The sequence below is a fragment of the Cryptomeria japonica genome, chromosome 3, assembly GCF_030272615.1.
Source record: "Cryptomeria japonica chromosome 3, Sugi_1.0, whole genome shotgun sequence".
NCBI classification, from domain to species: Eukaryota; Viridiplantae; Streptophyta; class Pinopsida; order Cupressales; family Cupressaceae; genus Cryptomeria; species Cryptomeria japonica.
This window is the reverse complement of record NC_081407.1, coordinates 207,333,122-207,349,887: the sequence shown is the minus strand read 5'-3', so window position 1 is coordinate 207,349,887 and position 16,766 is coordinate 207,333,122. Positions and strand designations below refer to the sequence as shown.

The window sequence follows — 16,766 nt, the reverse complement described above, 5'->3', positions numbered from 1 at the left end:
AAGTAAAGCATAAATGAAATCATGTTATGGTAGTATTTTATTTAATTTGTGATAAATATGCAAATTATTTTTGTAACAAATATAATAAATTTTGAATATTATATTTAAGTATTATAAAGCAAATATTTAATTTGTTACTTAAAAGTCTATGATGAGCACCATGAAAATCAACTTAACACATTTGCATCAATCAAAAGAAGATATGTATATACTGCAGACAAAGAAGGGTTTTTTTTCAATCCAAAATAGCTAGTGTAACATTATTTGTATAATATGATACCATTTACAACAAGAAGAAAAAGAAAAGGTGCCCATAAAAAAACATTGGCCCAAAAATGATGTATACAGCTTTTTTCATTGTGCAATGTCTTCAAAGAAACTCTGAGGAAGACTAGCAGGGGGTCGCAAATTTGCCACACGTTTGAACTGTGCAATCATCCAACAAATGATATTATTGGTTGCATGATACATTAGATGGTGCTGAATTCAAACTTTCTACAATACCAAAATATATATATATATATAGCTAAGAAACAATAAGCACCTTGAGTTGCCGATATTTCTCCCTTATTGCCATGAATGCAGAGGCCTTTCTCTTCGTTTGTAAGTCATAAATTTCAGTCACACAGTCCTTAAGTTGGGATGGCTTATAGCCGGTGCATTGTTGCAAAGCTGAATTCTGTAAAGCAAGAATTGCAAACAAAAAACAAGTAAAATTAACAATTATTCATTCCATTGCTATATATGCTGGTTAAAAAGAGCATCAAACTACAAAACTGAAAGAATTTTTCTTATGAAAGCCTATGATAAAATCTGAAATTGTTAGTACCCAAGGGCATGTCTTGAAGTCGAGGGTGAGCAGAGAAAGATACACAGCTGCAGCTGCTATAAGTGAAGGTAAATATTTAAGAAAACTACATTCCAATAATGTTAACTCTGCAAGATAATTGGATAAAAACTCCATCTCCAAGGAGGGTCCCTGCAGAAATACAGTCTTAAATTAATGCGTGTCATATTGCATGACAATCATACCAGCTTACAAAATACCATCCATGAAGGCAATCAGTCAAAAGCCCAATTGCTAAATTGGGTAAGCCAATTAAATACACTTGAACAACTTGTGTGCACTGCACAATTTATTTCTGAAATGCTAATTTTCAAATTTTAGTACTTACTTTGTCCGCTAGGTGAGAAGCTCGTACAAAGCGTCTGTTCAGCCATTTATATTCGATAAGAAAGAATCAATAAGAAAGAAAGTTGAAATGGTAGATGAAAAATAAGCCAAACTCAAAAGACCCAACTTTTTCAAAAAATGATTACCTTAGGAAAGTTTTTATTGTAGGCATTGTCATTTCAAAATGAAGGAAGGTCAAGATATTTCTCTCCATTGTTACCATCTGCAAAATGTCAATAAGGTAAACTTAGACCAACAATAAAACCAAGGTAATTTCATAAAGAAAATACAAGATCAATTGGAAACAGGACCAAGAATCTTGTTCCAGGCAAGTTAGTTCAGGCAAAACCAATTCAAACACATCAAGATTCCATAGAATGTTCTGTATCCACTTCCATAGGAAAAACGCTTTGGTACAGATGGAAATACAGATATAAGGTACATTCATCGTAGAGGGAGGAAGCCAGTAGAGCAAAAGCAAAGCTGTAGAACTCTCTAGCACCTAAAGAAAAATTGTTTGTTATTTTGAGGTTTTAGAACTAAATATGATATCCTAAACTTCTTTATTAAAGTTTTTTTCTGGCCTTCAAATGCACAATAAAATACCTAAAATCTCTTTGTTAAAGATTTCATATTCACCAATTCAAAATGGAAACAAAGCTGAGAATAGTGAGCCAATCATGAACCATAACAAACAGAAATCTTTAAAAGAGTTTAGATGATAAAGATCAGAGAATACATAATTTTTACACCACATTGTTTATTAGACTTCCTCGGAACACTGAAACTCATCACATGAAATATACTAAAGGAAGAAATACTGATTACTGATACTGAATATAAAAGTTGTATGTACCTCTTCCCTTGTATAAGTATTATCTGTGATATAACAGAACTCTTCTATGTGGGGAGGGCAAATTTCCTCGTATTTCCTGCACATTTTAACGGTACCAAATCTCAGGCCTACCCTCCTAAATTTAAAACAAGACATGCACTTGTAATCCTTAAAAGCAATAATGAAGTTGAAAAGAGATCAACACATACGAGGCAATAAGCATGCAGGTAACCCCCAAGAGTTGGAGTTTGTGTCTGCTGACAGGGTATACAGAGAGAAAACGATCGATGTAACCTACAGTTAAGTACAATGTGTCTGGTACAAGTTTGTATTCCTCTGATACCTGATACATCAAACAAGCAAGCACAATAATGAGTGTCCAAAAGTTTCTTCTACAGTGCAACATTAAGAGATTTATTTTGAAGACCTGTAATGTGCTTAATAATTAAATGCCCAAAGGCTTCCACAAGATAACATTTCAAATCATATACCCTATGTTATCTTTAATAATAAGTTTAAACCCTGAAGGGGTATCACCCAAAATATCAGAAAGGAAGGAATTAGCTAACAATTGTGCACAAAATAGGTGATTTGATCTCGTATAAGTTGTTAACATTTAAGATCACCTAACAGGACCCATCATTCTGATGCAAATGTTACAGATTTACATCAGCATGATGAATCGTATAGGATGATCCAAAACACGGATGACTTGTGGAATTCATCAGAAACCTTTTCCAAAACCTTTTCACTTGAAATAAAAATAATTCATATGATCAACATAATTTCTTTTAGATTTAACAATTTCACACCTCTACAAGCCAATCTATGAGTATCCCTCGCATATTAGGAGTGATGTCCTTCTGCAAAGTCTCCATGAAATTGCTTTTGGGTTTCTTCTTCAACTGAAACATGGCAATGATATAGACTATGAATTGATTAGGAAAAAGAATACCAAATGGCATTTCAATGACTTGTGGGAAGGTAAACATAAAGAAGATTCACATAACTTTAACCAGAATCTGGAAGCAAATGCTAGCTAATTTAAAATAGAACTTGGTCTAAATTCGATTTGGACAAATCATACCTCAGCAATCCGCAAATGGTTATAAATATCTTGAACATAGCTGCTACACATCTGAGGATCCTCCCTGATACCACCATCAATATATGCATTCCCTTCGTCACTCTCATTCGTTTTGGCCTTTTCACTCTCATTTGCCTGGGCCTTTCCAATCTCATCTATGCATTTACCCTCAACAGCCGGAGGCACAGCCACGATCTCATCAGAAGGCGTGGATAAGGCCAAAGCCTTGGCATCCTTACGCAACCTTGCTTTCACCTTTTTTTTATCTTTCCCCTTGTTTCCCTGGCCCTGGTATCGACCAAAAACTAAAATTAAGCTATATAATGAAGGTTAACATATTTTTTCTTTAAAATAGTTAAGAGGTACAAATCCCCAAATGCTGAAAAATCCATGGCGATCAACCCTGAAAACTTAAGCCACAAGAAAGTAATGTCATCTGAAACTGAGGTTTAAGAGTTAGTAGCTGATAGGAGAAAGTCAAAATAAGTTGAGCTCAAGTGGTAATTCATCGGAGCTTTCGTGATTAAAACCTGTATTCAAAATCCCCAAGAAACTTAAGTAATTCTGTAGAAAGGATCAAGATAGTTTATAGGACAAATAGTTAAGAGAAATAAACACTGATAACTTAAACCAGACGACAGAAACCTCATCAGAAACCAAGATTGGACTGTTGGTGGATGATCTAGTTTTGAGACTTGAGAAAGCCATTTCAAACTCAACCCAAAAGAGAAAAAGGGGACGGCCATAAAATCAAATTTGATGAGCTTAAAGTGCTATTTCAGAATTTTCAAAAATCCTCCGAAAACACCGAAACAGAAAGAAACATGGGCACCTTTGGTATGGGGATTTAAGAATCAAAATTGACCCACAATTTCGATTTACTTGACCTAGGAATTCAAGAAACAAAACTGAATCAAAAATCTACACAAAATCTTGATTTAGAAAACAGCAAAATGGGTCCCGCTGAAGGCGATTTACTGTTTCTTTTTTTCGCCTCTTTAGATTCAAGAATTGGAAAAACCTCCATCATCATCATCATAGAAATGAAAGCGGAGTGAGCAGTCGAATTGTTACCTTTGTTTCAGAGCAATCAGCCGGCAATGCCAGCACTGTGTTCGTCACATCCCCCAAAACAGCTCGCCTTTTATTTTGAGGCTGAGCATTCCCGCGGCCATTCTCATCCTGAGCAGCTCGCTTAGGAGGTGTAGATCTGCTTCTGTTATTTTTCTCCACCGCTGCAGCGCGGGCCCTGGTAATGGGAGCACGCCTTTCCTCTTCCCTCGCACACATCTTCTTCAACTTCAGATCCACTTCTGTCACAGCATGTAACAAAAATGTCAAGAAAATGTCGCAGACAATGTGAGCTCCGGCTGTGCAAATGAAGAAGATGAGCTCGAAATAGAAATAGAGGACAGTTTAACATTTGGGATTGAAATGAATGGAAACTTGAAAGTTGAAAGTTCCCTCTCCTTTGGGTTTAGCGCGCCTGCTTTCGAATTCTAATTTATCTGCCCCGCCAAAACTCATCTAACCAAATGCTCCCGTTTGCCATTTTACTTATCTTTTTCAATTTCTATTTCTAATTGGAATGGCGGCGACCCAATAAATTTCAGCTTAAATTCCCTGATCGGGATGTGCAGGGGCCTACAACATATCTTGCAAATACTCCTGATTTATGAAAGATTTGTCTATGAGGATATTTTTAAGCCTACGAAGTTATTCCATAAAGAAATAAATGTTTAACATAAATAAATTTAATTAGGCAAGGGGAGAGGGGACACTTGTATAGAGTTTTGCTATACATTTTTTTAATGTAAAATTGTTTTTTATTTTTGTGTCTTTTAAAATTTCATGTGGATATTTCAAATCATTGTCAATTTTGTGTATTCTCAAGTTTCTTATTTAAAAATTTTGGTTTCAAGTTTAGATGTTCAGATGTTCAGATATTTTCTTTAACTAAAACAGGGGTAAAAATTTATTCAACGCAAAGAGAATTACAAAGCAAGTAGGGTCAGAAGCACAGCAAATAACAGAACATTAATCAACTCTATCTTCATCAACTAGCTGCTCCAACGTGTGAGACAATTCCAAAGATAATTGTCCCCTATCCACAATATTTCAACCTTCCCTTCAGTCAGAAGCCCATTTCACCGAGCATTCTACTACTCCATTCCACTCTCTAGGAATGTGAGTAAAAGTAACAGATTCCAAAGAACTACACAACCTTAAAATTTGTCTAATTACCAGGGCTAAGTGCTAATTAACATCACCGAACTACTGCTCGTCCAATAGAGTCACCACCACTTATGAATCAAATTCACAAATAATCATTTTCCAACCAAGAACACAACCCCTCTCCATGGCATACAAAATGGCAAGAGCCTCCATGAAATTATTTGTATAAAAATCTTTATAAACTAGACAATAACAGAGCTATCATTCCCTACACCACCAATATTGGCATAACTAGGGTTCCCCCTAGAAGAACCATCAATATTCATCTTCAAAACCCCTTAAAGAAGAGGGTGTCATTGACCCAACCGATTAATATTTTGCAAAGGTTACCTACACCTATTCCTCTAAGCTTGCCTACATCTCGCTCCAAGAGAATAATCATCTCTCAAAACATGAAAAATGAACCGATTGTAAATATCAACATGTCCAAGGTCCACATCTCCAACAAGATCACACTTTGCCAAGACAATCTTGTGAAGAGTGTGGATAATTTTCCACCACGAATGTTGAGCAACCATTCTAGCATCTTGAAAGATTCGTCGATTTCTCTCTAGCTAAATATGTCAAATAATGAATGTGGTTCCAAGAACCCATGCAACCTGCAGGAAAAAAAGTCATAACTAGAGGCTTACCCCAACAATCCCAAAACTCAGCGAAAGAGGAGACATGCTTCCAAACTCCCCACCAAAGGTGCCAAATCTCTTTAGAGAAAGAGAACTGAAAGAAAATATGAGCAATACACTCTTCACTCACGTAACACAACACCCACATAGAAGGACCATGGAAGCCCCATTTGCATAAATTATCCCGAGACATATATTTTGAACCACCAACCATATAAAAAAGTTGCATTTGGGCCAAGAAAATATGTTCCACATCTATTTCCATCGGGGAACCCTTATATTCCCAAACAATTGCCTATCAAGCTCTAAGTATCCCATAGCTACAGAGTACTTGCCAGTCAAATACTTGTCCCGGGCTAGAGTATCCTTCCTTGACAAAGAATTGCACTCTCAAGAACCAAGGATATTAGGTAACTCTTGCCTAGCCTCCTCTGACCCACCTAGCAATCATTCACAAGGGTCATTTCATCTACAACCAACAATCATTCATAAATTCTTAATAGCCTTAACTAGTTGTAGTAAAACTATCACAGAGGGGCCGCAAGTGCGGATACATGGAAATGATTGGCCAATTACCATCTTGTGAATCAAGCCAAAAAAGAGCAACCCTTATTGCAAATCCAAAAAATTCCATGTTTAATAATTTGATCCTTAATCTTCAGAGTGTGTCTAAATGCTCCCCCAAAAAGACCCATAGTTGTGCACTAAGTCATGTTTATTTGTGTGTTGGTGTAGCATCACATAATTGGTTTCTTTTTTAGATTTATTATAATCTTTTTGGAAATAAGCACAACATGACACTTTGAGTGCTCCACTAATGGGCTCATGTTGCTCAACTACCATCTCCTCTATTGAACCCCAATCCACTATGGTGGCCCTCTCCCCTGTAATTAAGGTTTGGAGATGTGATCCATCACACAACTCTTCTCGTCACATTAGCACATTTAGTAAGAAGTGTCTTTAAAATAAATTTTTAAATATTTGATCAAAATCTAGTTATAGAATCCCTACTAGTTGAACAAAAAAATCATTTGTCATTAGAACAATATTGTATTAAAGATAACATGCACAAACATACAAATGACATATATGTGAATGATATAGATTTTGATGCATTCATCCCCTTAGAAGTAAGAGCATGTACTAGTGATTTTTATCCTTTTTTCGGCCTATGATTTAATCATATAGCCTATTATCTTTAAATAATATGGCATGGCAACATGTTGCACGAATATGTGTTTAGCCAAATCATAAGAGCCGGTGAAAAGGGACAAGAAAGTTAAAATTTAAATTTAAACATGTTTGAATTTAAGATTCATTCTTACGTCATAAGATCAATCCTAAGTGGCACAAAAATGAACCTAGACAAGGAAGTGATAATAACAAGGTTGAGATGAACATACGGGAATGGGTGCAAATGCAAATGCAATAATGAGGAGTAAATAGTAAATGCATAGGAATTAGTGCAAATGGGGGGAAATAGGGATGCATGGGGATTGGGCATGAGTCAAAACTAGCACAAGAGTGTACCATTTATTTTTGTTAGAGTTATCTTGTATTGACTAATAATTATTTATTTAATTATTAGTCTATTATACTCTACGCTTAAGCTAAACTTGGGCATTTAATAATATTATGGGTATTTATTAATTACTCTAATTATTAAATACATATTATCCCTCTAGGGCTTCTTTAGGGTTGCACACCTTTAGGATTGCTAATATCCTTTTATAAGGATTGTATTGTACTTGATCATTTAATTGATTCCCTCTCTGAATGATAATCTTTTTTTCAGAGCCATTATTGTGTTTTGCCTCCATTCTTCTCTTGTGACAGGTATTTAACTTGCAGGTGTTCTTGGTATCTCTGAAGTTATATTTCTCAACTTCTTCATGGTATCAGAGCCTACATCTGTTGTTGCTTGTTCCAGATTTTTCAGAAGATTTTTTGGAGGAGGGTTTCAAGCTTTTTTAGAGCTTTTTTATTAGATATGGGTAGCTATTTTGTTTCTGATCATTTTGGGCTCAAGCGAACATCACAGTTGAGCTTAGAACACCCCAAAACCCCCATTTCCATATTAAATTTGTCAATTTTTTATGAATTTGGGTTCTGGACATTTTTTTGTTTTGTCTTTTCTTTGGCATGAATTTTGAGAAATTCATTAGAAAATTTATAAAAAATTAGAGCAATTTGGGCAAAAAAAAGAGGCCTCACCGTTGGCTTTCGAAGGGTGTTTCCAATCATTTTGATATATAATTCGACCTATTTCGGTGACAAGAGCATCTGAGCCATGATTTTTTTCATTGGCACACTTTAAGAGGCACAAAAATCCGTACGACTGTACTTGCAAATGCATCAAATTTTTTTAGTAAAAATAAATAAAAAATAAAATAAATTAAATTTTTTTTTTACCCTTTATGCCCTGAAATAGGGTTTTTTTTTTCTTTTGGTCGTAACTTGGTCATACAAAAGCTGTTTTTTTGAAAACTTTATATCGTCGGAAATCTCTTTTTGAGCTCTCTTCAAATCTGGAGGTTTGATCTTCTGAGTTTTTTTTTTTTATGGTGTTTTTTGTTGTCAAAGCCAGAAGTTCTTTTTTGCACTCTGGGAGACATAACTTGAGCATCCGAACTCCGTTTTTCGAAAACTTTATATCGTTGGAAAGCTTGTTTTGTGCACTTTCCATTAATATGAGTTTTCTTTCCATATTATGCTTCAGGTACATTTTATTCATTTTTCTTTTCTTTTCAGCACTCCGGTGAATATCTTGGATGTTTTAAGTCTTGGGATCTCTTTCTTTGAGTAGGATGTCTCGTCTTTGGCTGTTCTTTCTGTATTTCCAGTCTTATGTCTCTTCTGATCTTTGTATACATCACTTTGTAAGCATTTCTTTTTTTGCAAATGCACTAAGATAAAGTGCCACTATGCATTGTATACTTGGTATCTTACACATCTTGTGCTTTATTGTACATGCACTACATTATAAAGTGTCATAGGGGGTTGATATTTGCCTTTGTTTTCCATCTACCTTTATCGCATGAGTGTTCATTCCACAATATTAGCCTCATGATGTGTGTCAATTGAGTGTTCCTTCCACGACACTATGTACTTTTCTTTGCACCTTCGATGTTCCTGGTTCTTCGTCATGGAGGTCTTATTGGTCGTTCTTTTCAATGTACCTATCCCTCTCCCTTGTCAGCATTATGAGGGGGTTTCTCCTGTTATTCTAATGCTTCCTTGGTTTGTTGGATCAGCTCTTCAGGCTTTGGTGTTTTGTGCCATCTGTATCTTTGAGTTCAATTGTTTGTCTTTGTTTGCCATTTGATTCGAGTAGTGTTATTTGAGGGCACTCATGCAGATTATAGTCTTCTCTACCTGATCATCTTCTATTTTAGTGGAGGTTCTTCAAATCGACAATTATTCTTCAACAATATTTGCATCTTCTTCATGCTTCAGTAATTTTTCTACTCCTCTTTTGTTCCTATCTCTTGGAACATTCTTGTTTGGAGGCTTCTTCAGTCCTTCTCTTTCTTTTTCCATCTCTTTTTGGAGTAGAGTTTTTTCCCACGTGGTTTTCTCTATTTCTTCGGTTCATAGAGATTTGGCTGTGATTGGATACCTCATCAGGCCTTGTTGTCAGGACCCATTTTTTTTGCCTTCTCATGTAGTTGCATTTGTTTTGCTTCATGCATTTAGTTTTTTAGCTACTCCCCGAGTTCATCTTAAGGGGGGGTGTTAGAGTTATCTTGTATTAGCTAATAATTATGTATTTAATTGTTAGTCTATTATACTCTACGCTTAAGATAAACTTAGGCATTTAATAATATTGTAGGTATTTAATAATTAAATACACATTATCCCTTTGGGGTTGCACACCTTTAGGGTTGCTAATATCCTTTTATAAGGATTGTATTATACTTGTTCATTTAACTGATTCTCTATCTGAATGATAATCTTTTTCTTCAGAGCCATTGTTTCTTTTTGCCTCCATTCTTCTCTTGTGACAGGTATTTTGCTTGCAGGTGTTCTTTGGATCTCTGAAGTTGTATTTCTCAACTTCTTCAATTTAATATATAATTACATTAAATATTTTCTATTAAGGTGGGCAAAATTAAATGGAAAATCATGCAAGTCTGTAAATTTCCCCATTACATCAAACCCCCACTTTGATATGTTTACGAAGCTATCACAAGCACACATTTTACAGTACATTAACATTTTCAATCAACATGAAAAGTAAATTTTTGGACTCTCATAAAAAAGGATATAATATTCAAATAAAATAAAAAATCATTTTTGAATTTTTATTATTATATGCCCTTGAATATTGGTGTTCCATCTAGAAAATTGCAAAATAAATAAAAAGAATGAGAGAGGAAGAAGAATGGAAATAATTAAAAGAGAAGAAATAAATATAGCATAGGGAAAGCCTTTTAGGCAAAACCATACTTCAAAGCACACATATTCAATATATTATTAAATGACATCAATGGTTATAATGCATTCATATGATATCCATGTGAGCTTTGGTGAGATTAAAATTATTGCTCCTCGCATCAAAATTTGGCAAAACCCCCCAAAAATGCCTTTCATGCACATCCTCTATATTGTGCCTCCAATAATAGACTTGAGGACGCCTAAAAAGTTACTGAAAATAACACAGCCTTGATGAGGTCACAAAATACCATGGTATAAATTCTCACAGATCTCACACATGTGAAGCCATTTTATAATAGAAAAAAAAATCTTACACAAGAATTTTTTAATTTTATTATGTAAGTTAGCACATGTAACTCCCAAGAACTCCCCCACGAAGCAGTAGTCACATCCCATTTCCACTAATAATAGAAGATGCACTTACAAGTCCATTGTATAACCCTATCTAATGCCTCATTAGAAAAATATTTCTAAGTCCCTAAAAAATAATAAAATAATTACACATGCCCCCACCCTCACATGGGTGTCCCATTTGTTCATTCCATGATTTTTGAAGACACATACACTATTTACCCATCTAGTGGATAATTAAATTATACACGAATATAAGATATATGTAAGACTAGCATTTGCACCTTGGTGTGCAATGGTTATGCGGAATACAAGAATATTGGCAGAAACAATGAACATTCAAAATAAAATAATAGTGGGAAAAATAGAATTGATAAAGTGACATATTGTAAATAGTAATTTTATAATAAATTAATTAAGTTTAATAAATTATTATATAGAGATATTTCATTTATTACGAATATGAGCTCATTGAAATGAAGGACATGAAGATTTGTATGTTAGAATTTGTAGTATATATAAGCATGGAAATATGGTCAATGGGTAATAATGTTACAAACAAGTATGTGCGATATAATAACAAACAATATGAAATTACAAAAGCAACACATATAGAGTAGTTTGTATTTTTTTGTTCATATCATCCCTATTTGGAAATTTTGCTTGAGTTGTATTTTGATCCTTGTAAGGGGATACATAGTTGCATTTATGTATTGTAAATGTAAAATTTTAAATTAAACAATACAACATACCAAGAGCATTAAATTGAAAAATGAAACTTCAACTAATGTCAATGAAGAATTAAATCTCACTTAAATTAATTAAATATATTCAAATTAATTTATAACTCTAATCATAATTTAATTAATAATATATAATTATAAATATAATTTAACCTTGGCAATTATAATTATAACAATATCTCAATCTTTAACTAATTCTTAATTATAATTATTATTTTTTTTAATAAAATGGGTAAAAACTTTATTAAAGATCAGACCCAAAATTTACAAGGAGGACCAGAGCCCCAAGGCCCTTCAAAAAAAGAACCCTAGGCCCAGACCAAGCTCAGTCAGCATCATAACTCTCCATGTCCTTAGCAAGAATCTTCCGCAAGACTTGACAATAATTTGGGGAGAGATGCTCCCATCCTACCAACTTCCAATCACTATCATGTTCTGAGGCCCACTTAGCCAAACAATCTGCCGCTCAATTCCATTCACGGGGAATGTGGATGAAAGACACTTGCTCCATTAAAGAACTAATCTGAAGGATCTGATGCACAATCCCTGCCAGCTACCAATGAGTCCCACTGATCTTCTGCTCAGTCAACAAATTAACAATAATTTGTGAATCTGATTCACAGATAACCTTCCTACAACCCAACTCCCATGCCCGCTCTAGGGCATAGAGAATAGCAAGACCCTCCATATAATTATTGGATTGCCTCCCTTTATGCATCGAAAAGAGGAAGACCACCTCTCCCATACAGTTTTGACCTATCCCCCCCACCCCAGCTGGGCCTGGGTTACCCCTGGAGGAGCCATTGATGTTAATCTTAATAATCTCATCCCGAGGAGGGCTCCACTTTCCAACCCTTTGGACCTTCTTCCTAGCACATCTACCTTTTCTAACACAAGCAGAAGCAAGAGACAACTCATGCCAACCCAACTTGCTCACAATGTATGCCTCGTCTTTGTTCAAAGGAAGATTAACCTCACACTTCGCTTCCACCGTCTCTTGAATCATAACCATGGTTCTATTCCATACTTGTTGCACTAACAGTTTGGCTTCACGAAAGATCCTTCTGTTCCTCTCAAGCCAAATCTGCCAGAGTATGAAGATGGGCCCAATGTGCCAGACCGTCTGAAGGAAGGAGGACATAATAGGTGGTCTGCCCAAACTGCTCCAAAATTCTACCAGAGAATCCGCATGGACACACGGACTCTTCCACACCCCCACCAATAGTGCCAAATAAGCATAGAGAAGGGACATCTAAAGAATAGATGTGAGAAGTCTTCTTCCTCATTACCACACAAAGCACAAATAGAAGGCCCCAAGAATCCCCTCTTGCGAATATTATCCCAAGTTAGGTATCTATTCAAAGCCAGATTCCAAGCGAAGCAATTGCACTTTGGCCAAGAGAAACTATTCCAAGCTTGTTTCCACCAGTGCACCTCTCTACCCTCCAACCTTCTGTTCAAAAGAACCCGATAACCACTAGCAACAGTAAAGATGCCTTTTGGATTCGGAGACCAGGCAAGTCCATCCCTATCCTTGAGAGCACTACAGTGTCTACTTGCCAGAATGCCTTGCAGCTCTGCACACTCTTCCTCCATCCCCACAATCGGCCACTCACTAGGAGCCTTCCACCTCTCCATCTCCAACCGCCCACACCGGTAAACCGCCTTGAAGTCACTCACCCTAGACCACCCTGCCTCCAGGAATATTTGGCTAAGGTTCCCAAGATTGGGAAACTACACAAGGATGGGGGGTGCCCATCCCAAGAGTTGTTCCAGAAAAGGACCTCCTCCCCCCTCCTGCAGATCCAAAAGAGTCCCTCCTTAATGAGAGAAGACCCCTTCTTGAGAGTATACCAAATTGTTAAGCCTTTTCCCTCAAGCGGATATCTTGGAACCTCCCGAATTGGGATCCTTTGCATATACTTGTAAGCCAATAGCTTAGCCCACCCATGATCCTGCTTGACTCACCACCTCCAATACAGTTTAGCCACCAGAGCCTCCTGAATAAAATAGCTTGCCATAAACCAAGCCCCCCCCCCCTCGACTATTTTGGGCTACACACCAAGTCCCAATTAACCAGACTCCATTTGGAGGGGGATAGATTGTCTGCCCATAAGAACTTCCTTGACAAAGAGTCCAATCCCTTCAAGAACCACATAGGAGCCACTTGAAGCATACAACGATAAATCGGAAGAGCCTGAACCATCGACTGAATCAGTTGCACCCTCCCAGCGAATGATAACCATCTGTGCGTCCAATGTTCCACCTTCGAGCGAAATTTATCCAAGATACCCTGCCATGACTCCCGAGGAGGATTACCACGAGAGATAGGAATACCCAGATAAGTCATGGGCAAAGTACCCACTTGGAACCTCAAGATAAGAGCAATCCTCCTTTGAATAGCTCCAGGAGTGTTGAAGAAAAGAATAGAAGACTTATCTTCATTGATCAACTGACCCGAGGCCGCTAGATAGACATCCAAAACCTTCCGCATATTAGTAGCTTCACTGATCCGAGCAAGACCCATCAAGGTCGTGTCATCAACAAAATGCAAATGAGATTGAGGCTACAAATCATTACCCCAACTCCAGCCTTGAATACTACCCAGACCCACATTATGCTTGATCAGCCTCCCCAGACCCTCAGCCAGGAGAATGAATAAGTAAGGGGAGAGGGGGTCCCCCTGGCGAAGGCCCCTAGTCGCACCAAACAGCTCCGTGTGATCACCATTAATAAGCACAGAGAAAGAGGTGGATGTGACACAACTCATAACCCATTGGCTCCATTCCTCAGCAAAGCCAAAGGACCTAAGGATCTTCAGAAGGAAGGACCAGCGAACTCTATCGTAAGCCTTAGCCATATCCAACTTGACAAACATAGCTTTTTCCTTGGAGGATGCCATAGAGTGAATGGTCTCCATAGCAATGACCACACCATCCAAACTTTGACGCCCTTCCACAAACCCGCTTTGTTTCTCTGAGATAACAACCCCCAGACACTTCTTCAACCTCTCTGCTATCAGCTTAGATATGATCTTGTATATCATGTTGCAGAGAGATATAGGGCGGAACTGGCCTAACCTGTCGGCTCCATCACACTTAGGGATTAGCGCAACGAAGGTCGCATTCAAGGCCCAAAGCATCTGTTTGTTCCTCTGGGACTCTTGGACTACTTCGAGTAAGTCCAATTTGATGATCTCCCAGACCTCTTGAAAGAATTCAACCGGAAACCCAACCGGTCCTGGATCTTTTCCTTTCCTCATGTGAAAAACAATCCGCTCAAGTTCTTCCAACAAAATAGGACACATAAGCTGCTCATTCATCTCCCTAGACAAAAGAGGAGGAATGCAAGCGAGGACCTGGTTCTCCTCCACCAAATCCCCCTAAGAATCTTCACTGAAGAGGGATCGGAAATACTGAAGAGCCTTCCTAGAAATCTCCTGCAAGGATAATAACATCTCACCTCTATCATTGACTAGAGCATAAATGGAGTTCCCATGGTGTCTCGCCTTCACAGAGTTGAAAAGGAAAGCCATGTTCTTATCGCCCGCTTGAAGCCAATCAATGCGAGCTCTTTGTTTCTAGTAAATTTCTTCCCTGAGTTCTCATTCCTCTAAAGCCTTGAGAGCCCTGTCCTCCTCCCTAAGTAAGGCTTCAGACAAGCACTGCTCTCTGATTTCGCTGGTGATGCCATTTAACACTGTTTGGGCGACTTTCTTAGCGTGAAAAATGTTCCTGAAACCCTGCCTATTCCACTGTTTGAGCTGAAACTTAACAAACTGCAACTACTTGGCAAAAGTAAACATGGCAATGCCAAAGGCTGACCTCCCCTTCCTCCACCACTGCTCAACTAGAGTGTGCAGAGCGGGATCCCGAAGCCACATAAGTTGGAATTTGAAGGAAGGAGAGCAAGCAACCCGAGCTGAAGAAGAGACTAGCTCGATAGGCCAATGGTTAGACCTTCTCTAGTCAAGAATCTCAAAACTTGTGGACCACCCCCCACCAACCCAAGAACTAAAAATCAGGAACCTGTCCAGCCTTTCAGTAATCCAAAACTCCGTCACTCTCCTATTGTTCCAAGTGAACAAACTGTTGCTAGGCTTAATGTTAACCAGATGCAAGGAAGATATACTATCCTGAAAGAGATAAGAAGAGGGATCCAGTCGAATGACTCCCCCCTTCTTCTCACTCAACTCAATGATAGCATTAAAGTCTCCCGCCATAATCCAAGGATGAGAAGGGACCAACCTTCGCATACAATAAATATGAGACCAAAGGTTTTGCTTGTCCAGAAAATCAGTGGGAACATAGATATTAGTAAACAAGATATGGTCTCCGGTCTCAAGACTCGAGGCAACCCCGGATAACGACGATCTGGAAGCCATCCACCAAACAGGGCGAATCTTTGAAGGATTCCACAGACATGCCACTCCCCCAGAAGAGCCAGCAGCCCCAATACACTAACACTCGCCTCACCCCCATAGCTTTGGCACCAACCCCATCATACTCTCCACCGAAAGTTTAGTTTCTTGCAGAAACAAGACATCAGGTGAATGATTTCTAATCAAATCCCGAACAACTTTTTGTCTAGGGTCGTTGTTCAAGCCCCTCACATTCCATGAAAGCACAATCATCTAGGAGGATTGGAAAAGTGAGAATCCAAAGTCTTTACTGACCCCGACTCAACCAAATTCTCTCCCATTAATTTGATTTTATCCAAATCCTTCTTTCTGCCAACCTTTGAGATTTTCTCTGAAACACTTTTCTTAATATCTTTCTGATGAAGACCCAAGTGAGCAGAAGACTTTATAGTTTTAGCTCTAGTCGGTTCCACTTTCAGAGCTATCGGGGAGCCCTCCCCCCCCCCACCAAATTCACCTTCGAAACAGGAGAGAGCCCCACCTTAGCCCCTGCAGTCTACTCCAACTCCATTAATTGGCTTCTAGTCACTAGCAAGGCCTAGGTAAAATCCTCCACAACTCTTTCCGGACCCCCCCTAAAGCACCTTGGTCCAACGGGGTTAGCCCCGGATTCACTTCTCGTTGGCTGAGGTCGTCCAATGCCTCAAATCTGTTAAAGGTATCCTCCTCCTGTCTCTCCTGAAGGGACCTCTTCTGGCCACGATTTTTGTTCCTTGTCTTACCTAAAGCAAAACCATCAGCACCCACAACCTCGACCGATATATCAGCTTTTCCTTTATCAGTCCTATCTTGGCTCTGGGCCGGTTGTTGAGGTTGGCGCACCACTGGTTTATATCTAGGGCACTTACGTTGTAAATGACC

At 38.0% G+C, this 16,766-nt stretch overlaps 1 protein-coding gene across 1 annotated transcript; it reads right to left on the bottom strand.

Annotated features, from left to right (window-relative positions):
• Positions 1-209: 209 nt before the first annotated feature.
• LOC131041029 (cyclin-A3-1) lies at positions 210-4,731 on the bottom strand. Its single transcript, XM_057974012.2, has 10 exons — positions 4,171-4,731; positions 3,097-3,384; positions 2,822-2,914; positions 2,219-2,352; positions 2,031-2,106; positions 1,321-1,397; positions 1,176-1,209; positions 830-979; positions 545-679; positions 210-426 (listed from the first exon to the last, which is right to left on the bottom strand). The coding sequence occupies exons 1-10, from the start codon at positions 4,384-4,386 to the stop codon at positions 355-357; spliced, it is 1,275 nt and encodes a 424-aa protein (XP_057829995.2). The 5' UTR covers positions 4,387-4,731; the 3' UTR covers positions 210-354.
• Between the last annotated feature and the right edge of the window lie 12,035 nt (positions 4,732-16,766).

Excerpts from the sequence above, each read along its gene's own strand:
- LOC131041029 (XM_057974012.2), bottom strand. The coding sequence starts at position 4,386 with ATGTGTGCGAGGGAAGAGGAAAGGCGTGCTCCCATTACCAGGGCCCGC. Across the intron at positions 1,210-1,320 it reads ACAATAAAAACTTTCCTAAG|ACGCTTTGTACGAGCTTCTC; the intron begins GTAATCATTTTT and ends ATGGCTGAACAG. Across the intron at positions 427-544 it reads AGAAATATCGGCAACTCAAG|TTCAAACGTGTGGCAAATTT; the intron begins GTGCTTATTGTT and ends ATGATTGCACAG.